The following is an 8,387-nucleotide window of genomic DNA, read 5'->3' on the forward strand; positions in this document are numbered from 1 at the left end:
TTATGGCGCACATCTCCTTATAGGTCGGAGTCACTTCATAATCTTCGAATCGAAAAACCATAGTGTTGGGGTTAAAGTGCCTTACGAGCCAGGATAAGAAACCATGATCAGGCTTCAAGTCTTTGAAATATTTCAGCCAGGCTAATTGATTCATGGGATGGATCTCCCACAGGTCATTGGGAAGTGATTGAACAAAAGAGGAGACTTGATTTCTGAAAGTCATGGAGGCAGAGGCATCAGTAGAAGATCCGCCAGCTCAGGCCTAGGTAAGAGATTTAAATAAAGAGTTAGGCTAACAATCATTTGTTTTTAAATTGCAGGAAATAAAGCAGTCAAGTTTCTGGTCAGACACAGTCGCGTCACGCAACTGTAGATGCATCACGCAACTACAGTGCTGCGCCATGCAACTTATCAAGGAGCTGCGTCCCCTGGCTCGCAGCCGCATCACGGTACTGTTCTTCCAAAGAACAGCTGCGTGACACATCTGCCGAAAGGTAAGAAAAAGAAAAAAAAACCTAACATTAATCTACCCTATTTCCTGTGTTTTTCTATGAGCTTACAGGGTCTAAATGAGCCGCATTCAAGATGGCGTCACATTCCAAGGCAGCAAATAAGGTATCAAGATGCGCAAAAGAGTCAAAATCAAAGTTCAGAGACAACAGGGTAGCGCAGCTTTGAACAGCTACGTCACGCAACTGTTCACAATAGAATAGCTGCGTCACGCAACTCTCTCCTGCGTGACGCCACTGTCGACGAACAGACCGCATAAAGACCACAAATATGCATCCAAAAATCACCCAGAATAACACAGAAAGCAAGAAATTCAAGCGTAATTCACTTACCTCATTCTGGAAACTGCGCATCGCGTTGATGTTGTGTCGAATCAAAAAATCGGAGCCCGATGCCGGAAGAAATTGAAGAGGCCGTGTACCGGATGTAAAAAGAATGAAAATTAAAGGGTTATTTATAAAGGAAAAGGGTTAATGGGCCCAAGCCCACCAAGAACCCATCAAAACCCAAGTCGGCTTATTTAGGCACTTTGGAGTCGGTGTGTGGCACGTATACTTCAATAATTCCATCTACTCGCCACACAGGGGGCAAAATCATCAAGATCATCAAATACCCTCAGGTAAGTTTCCTTTCAAACACCACATCAAGAAGGGTATACCTTGAAAATTTAGGGCTAGGAAAATTTAACAAAATTTTTGCTAAAATTTCAAAATTTTTTTGCAGTGGATAAAAAATAAAGTTTTCAAGGTTTGCTTAAAAGATAATATTTTTGGGCTCGGGATGGAACCCTAGACTGGGGGCAAAAATATACTCCTTTGCCCTGATGCAAAAATTTCAAATTTCAAAGTTTATGGTTATTAATGCATGGGGGCATGTGACGCTCCAACATTTAACAAAGGCGAGATCTGTTTGTACACATAAATTGCTCTTTCTTCTTGAAAATTTTTCAGGCTAAACCCTCTGAAGCCGATTACACTGAGCTGAGGAGGTGAACAACAAAGCCGACTATACCGTGCTTTGGACTCAATTCAAACCCTCTGAAGCCGATTACACTGAGCTGAGGAGGTGAACAACAAAGCCGACTATACCGTGCTTTGGACTCTTTTCAAACCCTCTGAAGCTGATTACACTGAGCTGAGGAGGTGAACAACAAAGTCGACTACACTGTGCTTTGGACTCTTTTCAAACACTCTCAAGCCGATTACACTGAGCTGAGGAGGTGAACAACAAAGCCGACTATACCGTGCTTTGGACTCTTTTCAAACCCTCTGAAGCCGATTACACTGAGCTGAGGAGGTGAACAACAAAGCCGACTATACCGTGCTTTGGACTCTTTTCAAACCCTCTGAAGCCGATTACACTAAGCTGAGGAGGTGAACAATAAAGCTGACTACACCGAGCTTTGGACATCATCAAACCCTCTAAAGCCGATTACACTGAGCTGAGGAGGTGAACAACAAAGTCGACTACACCGAGCTTTGGACATCATCAAACCCTCTAAAGCCGATTACACTGAGCTGAGGAGGTGAACAACAAAGCAGATTACACCGAGCTTTGGAGTTGTCTGCAGATCCGACTGGGGCCAACAAAGCCGATTACACTGAGCTTTGGACGTGACCAGATTCAACCCAAGATTGAAGGCGCATCAGTAGGCCACTTTAACATTAATTGTTTACACAATTAATGATAAAGTGGGGGGGCAAACTGTTGACGCGTGTCTTTATGCCCCCGCCTAATCCATTGATGATACGAGGATACAGAATAATGGGTTAATGCTATCTAGAAGTCTTTTAATCCAAAGATTTAAATTAAAAAACATTTTATGTGTCTGACTGGGTCAGAGCCGCATCATGCAGCTATGCAGCTGTGTGACGGCACTATAGCTGCGTCACGCAGCTCTGATGCAACTCAGATCTGCATGTCCTCATCTAAGAATGACGACATGCCATTTTTATGTTAAACTACACGTAGTTGGGGTACAACAAGTGAGCTGCGTCACGCGACTGACTAGATCTGTCACGCAGCTAACGGCTGCGTGACGCAACTATGCTCTGTTGCCCTACTTCTATAAATATATCTTTTTCTCACGTTTGAAGGAACTTTGAAAAACGTTTTTGAAAACCCTAAAAACACACTGTGCGGCCATATTTTCCTCCAGAAGCTCTTTTGAGTTCGTTTGAAGGGAAATTGCCATTAGATATCAATTTTAGGTGAATTAAATGATAAAAAAGAGAGAAAACCAAAGAGCGAACATTTAAATCCTTGGTGCCGAAGCTTCTGGATTGCCTTAACCATCGTTCGTTATGGCGTTAAAGCCATAATACAATCCTCAATTTGAGGATTAGGTAATTCCTTCACACTTTTGTGTGTTTTTGTTTATTGATTATTTATTTTAGCATTGTTTTATTAGTTTAATCTTAATTAAGTTGTATTCTGTTCGTTTTTAGTCATTCGAGGTTGTCTTAAAATATATTTAAATAAAAAACGACCTAAACAAATAATTTAAAACAGAGCTCGGACCAGAGCAGTTGCGTCACACAGCCAGTAGCTCCGTAACGGATCTGGGAGATGCGTAACGAAAATGTTCATGTCCAAAATTGTGTGTTCTTCACCCAGAACAGTTGCGTGACGCAACTACTAGATCCATAACGGATCTGGCAGATGCGTGATGGAATTGTTCATGTCCAAAAAATGTTGTTTTATGCCTAGTATTCTGTTTTCCGAATTATGAACAGCTTCGTCACGCAACTGTTCTTCAAAGAACAGCTGTGTGACGCGAATGTTCTAGGGTTCCAGAAATTATTTTTATTCTTTCGAAGAAAATAATAAATTTTGTACAAAATAAAATTTAATTTTTCCAATAAATCCGAAAATGATCAATTATGAACAGAATGCAATTTAATTAAGTTTAGAATATTAAAATGTAATTATGCATGATTTTTGGTTTATGGGTTTTTGGGTTTAAATTTTAAATCGGATAGAATGTATTTTTAGGTTCGGTTTATGGCCCGCCTTTAACCATAAGGCAAGAGCGGGTCTTTTATTTATTTGATTTAACTACTTTGATTTGGATGACTTAAATGATTATTGATGCAATGATTGGATTTGATTGGAACGATTAATTGATTTTCCACATAAGAACTTGGTTCGATTCATTCGGGTTGGGTTTAAATAAATAAATAATTTGGCTTTTCTAACTAAAACAAATTAGAAATCGTAGATTAAAAGAGGCCTGTTTTTCCCGCCGTCGGCTTCCAACGGGCTGGCGTACCCAATTCCCTTACTCAGAATCGCATTGATGCGCCTGACCAGTCTATGAAATAATTTGGCCTTAAACATAATTGGGTTTAAAATGGAGTTATTTTTATAAAATAAAATTGGAAACTGTCCCATTGCCGAAAAAATGGGTGGCGATTGGAAAATATTTTATGAAGACAGATTTATCGGCATCGTATCTAATAAAATGTTTTGTCACCACTGTTCAAAGCAAGATCATTTTCCATCAAAAAATAACAAGTACTCTTGCAAATTAACAAGGAAATCTAGCGGAAAGCATGCAATCACGGAAGTACCCGTCAGTCCCTTTAACCCCCAAGTACTCTTGAAGAGAGAAAAACAAGGAATTTAGAACAAGAATCAGAAACTTACCTTCAAGTACTCTTGAAAACAACTCTGAAATTCTTGGTGCAATTAATCTTGTAGAACTCACAAGCCTAATTACTAAGGAAGATTCGGTTCTATTCATGCAAGGATGAAGAACACGGTCTGTTCTTGAAGAACAAAGAAAACACGTTGGTTTTTGATTAATTTTCAAGGTTGGCTATCGTGCAGCTCTTACATCACAATATAAATAACCTAAGCTAAACCTAATTTAGCTATTAACTTAAGTTAGCCCAGGGTTAAACCTAATGTGGCCCAAATGGGCTTAATTAAATACAAGTCCAAACTAATTAATTAAAATAAGCCTGACTTAAACATTAACTAATCTAGGGTTGGCCCAACTCTGGAAAATAAGCCCAACCAACCTTGCACTAATTAATTAAGTCCACTAAAGAATTTAAACAAAGTAGGGCAAATGGGCCAGAGGCCCTACACAACCCATACTTAAGCTCATAATAAAATAACATCCTCCATACTTTGCCTAAGTATAGAATCATGTAAACTTCATCAACAGGCAGCCTCTTTGCACGCCTCAAGCACCATAACAAGCTTTGGTGCTTCTTCAAGTTCAATCTCACATCTTGCATAATTATGATCTTGAAGCTCCAATGTGATTTGTTCTTGAGCAAATGCATTCAATGCTGCTCATAGCTTGGTTGCACGAGCTCTTGTGATTGGCCCCGTAGGTAGAGCTATAGGATCCTTCATCTTGCTCCCTTGATCCGTATCATTCCCTCCCTCCTCAAAAAGATTTGTCCTCAAATCTAAATCATAATCAAATGGAGAAAGGTCATAAACATTAAAGGTAGCAGACACGCCATACTCACCTGGTAGATCAATCTTGTAGGCGTTATCATTGATCCTCTCCAACACTTGAAAAGGCCCATCACCTCGGGCAGCAAGCTTTCCTTTCCTTTGGTTTGGGAATCTTTCCTTCCTCATGTGCACCCAAACCCAATCTCCAGGTTGAAAGACCACACGCCTCCTTCCCTTGTTGGCACGGTCAGCATAGCTTTTGTTCTTCATGTCTATATGAGCCCTGGCTTTAGCATGTATCTCCCTGACCAATTCAGCCTTCTTTTCACCATCTAAGTTAGCAATTTCACACAAAGGCAAAGGAGATAAATCAAGTACAGTCAAAGGATTAAAACCATACACAAGCTCAAATGGACTATAACCACTAGAAGAATGTATAGACCTATTATAAGTAAATTCAATGAAAGGCAAACAATCCTCCCAGGTTTTTAGATTCTTACCAACCACCGCTCTAAGCAAAGTCCCTAGAGTTCTATTGACTACCTCAGTCTGGCCATCTGTCTGGCGATGACAAGTAGTAAAGTACAGCAACTTCGTACCAAGCTTACCCCATAAAACACGCCAAAAATGAGAAAGGAACTTGGCATCACGGTCTGAGACTATGGTGCGTGGTACCCCATGCAATCTCACAACCTCCCTAAAAAACAACTCAGCAACATGGACAGCATCATCACTCTTATGGGATGCAATGAAGTGTGCCATCTTACTAAACCTTTCCACGACAACAAAAATACTATCTCTACCACGCTTTGTTCTGGGCAATCCAAGCACAAAATCCATAGAAACATTAGTCCAAGGCAAAGTAGGTACAGGTAAAGGCATATAAAGGCCATAAGGCATAGATTTAGACTTAGCTTGCTTACATGCTATGCACACACCACACAATTTCTCTACATCTCTATGCATATGTGGCCAAAAGAAATGTTTAGCAAGTATATCATATGTCTTAAGAACCCCAAAATGCCCCATAAGTCCCCCACAATGTGATTCTAACAGAAGCAATTCACGCATAGAACATTTGGGTATACAAAGTTTATTTCCCTTAGGCACAAGTAATACAAGAACTGCACATGGGCTCATACTCTCCCTCACAAATCCTTTAGACAACAAGCCATCAACTTGGCGCTGCAACTCCTTAGTCTCCATGGGGTTGCTCCTATAAGCTGGCTTGTTAGGAATTGTAGCTCTAGGCACGAAGTCAATCTGATGTTCAATGCCTCGAGGAGGTGGCAGTCCACTAGGTTTTTCATCAGGAAATACATCAGAAAACTCCTGCAACAAAGAAACAAAACTAGAAGGCAAAGAAGAAGTGTCAATGTTAGTAAAATTAAGCAAAGTTTCCTTAAACCGAATCATTAAGATTGGTCTACCCTCACTAACACTGTTGCGAATCTCTCTCTCTCTTACATACATGTTTTGTTTCTTTCTTCCCTCTCTTGTTGTTTCACTCACCAATGGGCCATTCAATTATTTCTTTTCACTCTTGGCCTCTTTTTCCCTTTTTTCTTTATCTTTATTTTCTCCCTCCCCTTGAATACAATTCTGCCCCTCACTTTCTAATATCCTCTTTTGGTCCAGATAGACCTCGGGTGGTGTCAAAGGAGTTAGAACCACATGTTTACCCAAATAGGTAAGAGAGAACCGGTTGGTGTACCCATCATGCTGGACTCGCCTGTCGAATTGCCATGGGCGGCCTAGAAGAATATGCCTAGCTAGCATAGGTACTACATCACAAGTGACCTCATCCTTATACCATCCAATGGAGAATGGCACCTTCACCTGCTTATTTACTCTCACAGAACCCATATCATTTAGCCATTGAAGCTTATATGGCCGTGGGTGCTGTACACATGTCAAACCCAATTTCTGCACCATGCTCAAACTAGCTACATTAGTGCAACTTCCACTATCAATAATCAAAAGGCATACCTTGTCAAGTACCAAGCATCTGGTATGGAAGATATTCTCTCTTTGTTCTAAGCTCTCCTCTTGAACTTGCATATTGAGAACTCGCCTGGTAACTAGTAACTGTCCCATCTCAGGTTGTAAAACTTCTTCATCAACCTCATCATCATCATTGCAGTCTTCAAGTAGAGGCATTGGGTTTTCTTCATCCTCAGATTCAGAATAGGTGTATCCATCTCTAATCACTATTACCCTCTTGTTAGGGCATTGAGAAGATATATGGCCCTTCCCAAGACACTTGAAACATTTGATGTCTCTCCTAGGAGTATTGGAGCTTGATCCTTTTGAATAAGTTGGAGCATTAGGCGTGAATACCTTAGGCACTGAATCTGCCCCCTTTTGTGCAGAGCTTTGAAACTCCTTTTTCTCCTCCTTTTTAGGCCATCTAGCACTCCAAGAGTTGCTATTGTTGTTGGCAGCCCTATATGATGTGGTGTTCTTCCCTTTTCTCTGCTTCTCTAACTTCATAGCCATATTCAGCATCTCCTCCATGGAATCATACTTATACATCTCTAGTGCATCAACTATGTCCTTATTAAGGCCCCCTAGTAACCTAGCCATAGTCACCTCTTCTTCCTCCTCGATGTGTGCTCTAGCCATGCACATCTCCATATCTTTATGGTAGTCCTCCACTGATTTGGCTCCTTGGATGAGTCTATGAAGCTTCTGATGCAACTCCCTGAAATAATGAGCAGGGAGAAAACGTTTTCTCATTACCTCCTTCATATCCTCCCAATTGTGGATAGGTCATCTTCCCACTTTTCTTCGACTCTGATTAAGTTGATCCCACCAAAATAGAGCATAGTCTTGGAACTCTAAGGCTGCAATCTCCACCTTTTTCTCCTTAGTATACCTGTTGCATTCAAAGATCATCTCAACCTCCTCTCCCATTCCAAGTATTCGTCTGCATTGTTTCGGCCTTTGAAAGGTGGCACCTTGAGTTTGATGTTACCCAAGTTACCATCTAATGGCGTATCAACCTCTTCTTCATCCTCCCCAAAGTAAGTTTCATTTCTGTAGACATGGCCTCTACCAATCCCTCTTCCTCTTCCTCTGTTGTTTCTACCTCCTCTTGCCCACATGGGCTCTCTATGCCATTCATCATCCTCTTCTTCATACTCTTCATGCCAAGGTTGTTTAGAGTGTTCTTTGGAAGTGGTTGCACCCCTCCTCGTGGCATTAGGGTCAGGTCTTTCTATCTTTTGTTCTTGAAGTTCTAGTCTATCATTAAAACTCTCCATAAGCCTAGTGATTCGTCCCATCTCTCCAGAGAAGGCATCTAGAAAGGCTTGTAGTTTTGGATCTTCAACTTTGAGAGGGCTGTCATTCTTACGTCTAGATGAGTCAGACATCCTGAAATAAAAATAGCAAACACAAATCTAAAGGAAATGGTTAGTTTATCACTCCCTCACGTGTTTCTCTCTTTATTTGGCTTT

At 40.8% G+C, this 8,387-nt stretch overlaps 1 protein-coding gene across 1 annotated transcript; it reads right to left on the reverse strand.

The window, feature by feature from the left end:
- Positions 1–386: 386 nt before the first annotated feature.
- LOC149494647 (uncharacterized) lies at positions 387–7,842 on the reverse strand. The gene is made up of 6 exons (XM_089724382.1): positions 7,742–7,842; positions 6,571–7,630; positions 5,870–6,258; positions 5,602–5,740; positions 5,427–5,487; positions 387–484 (listed from the first exon to the last, which is right to left on the reverse strand). The coding sequence occupies exons 1-6, from the start codon at positions 7,840–7,842 to the stop codon at positions 387–389; spliced, it is 1,848 nt and encodes a 615-aa protein (XP_089580508.1).
- Positions 7,843–8,387: the final 545 nt, after the last annotated feature.

This window comes from Jatropha curcas, chromosome 7, assembly GCF_041381405.1.
Source record: "Jatropha curcas cultivar XTBG-Jc1 chromosome 7, XTBG_Jcur_1.0, whole genome shotgun sequence".
Lineage (NCBI taxonomy): Eukaryota > Viridiplantae > Streptophyta > Magnoliopsida > Malpighiales > Euphorbiaceae > Jatropha > Jatropha curcas.

What these genes read in the sequence shown, in the direction of transcription:
- LOC149494647 (XM_089724382.1), bottom strand. Translation starts at nt 7,842, where the DNA reads ATGGGAGAGGAGGTTGAGATGATCTTTGAATGCAACAGGTATACTAAG. An exon ending in CAAGACTATGCTCTATTTTG is followed by an intron (nt 7,631 to 7,741) that starts GTGGGATCAACT and finishes TCATTATTTCAG; the next exon opens with GGAGTTGCATCAGAAGCTTC. An exon ending in CTCCTTTGACACCACCCGAG is followed by an intron (nt 6,259 to 6,570) that starts GTCTATCTGGAC and finishes TCTTTGTTGCAG; the next exon opens with GAGTTTTCTGATGTATTTCC.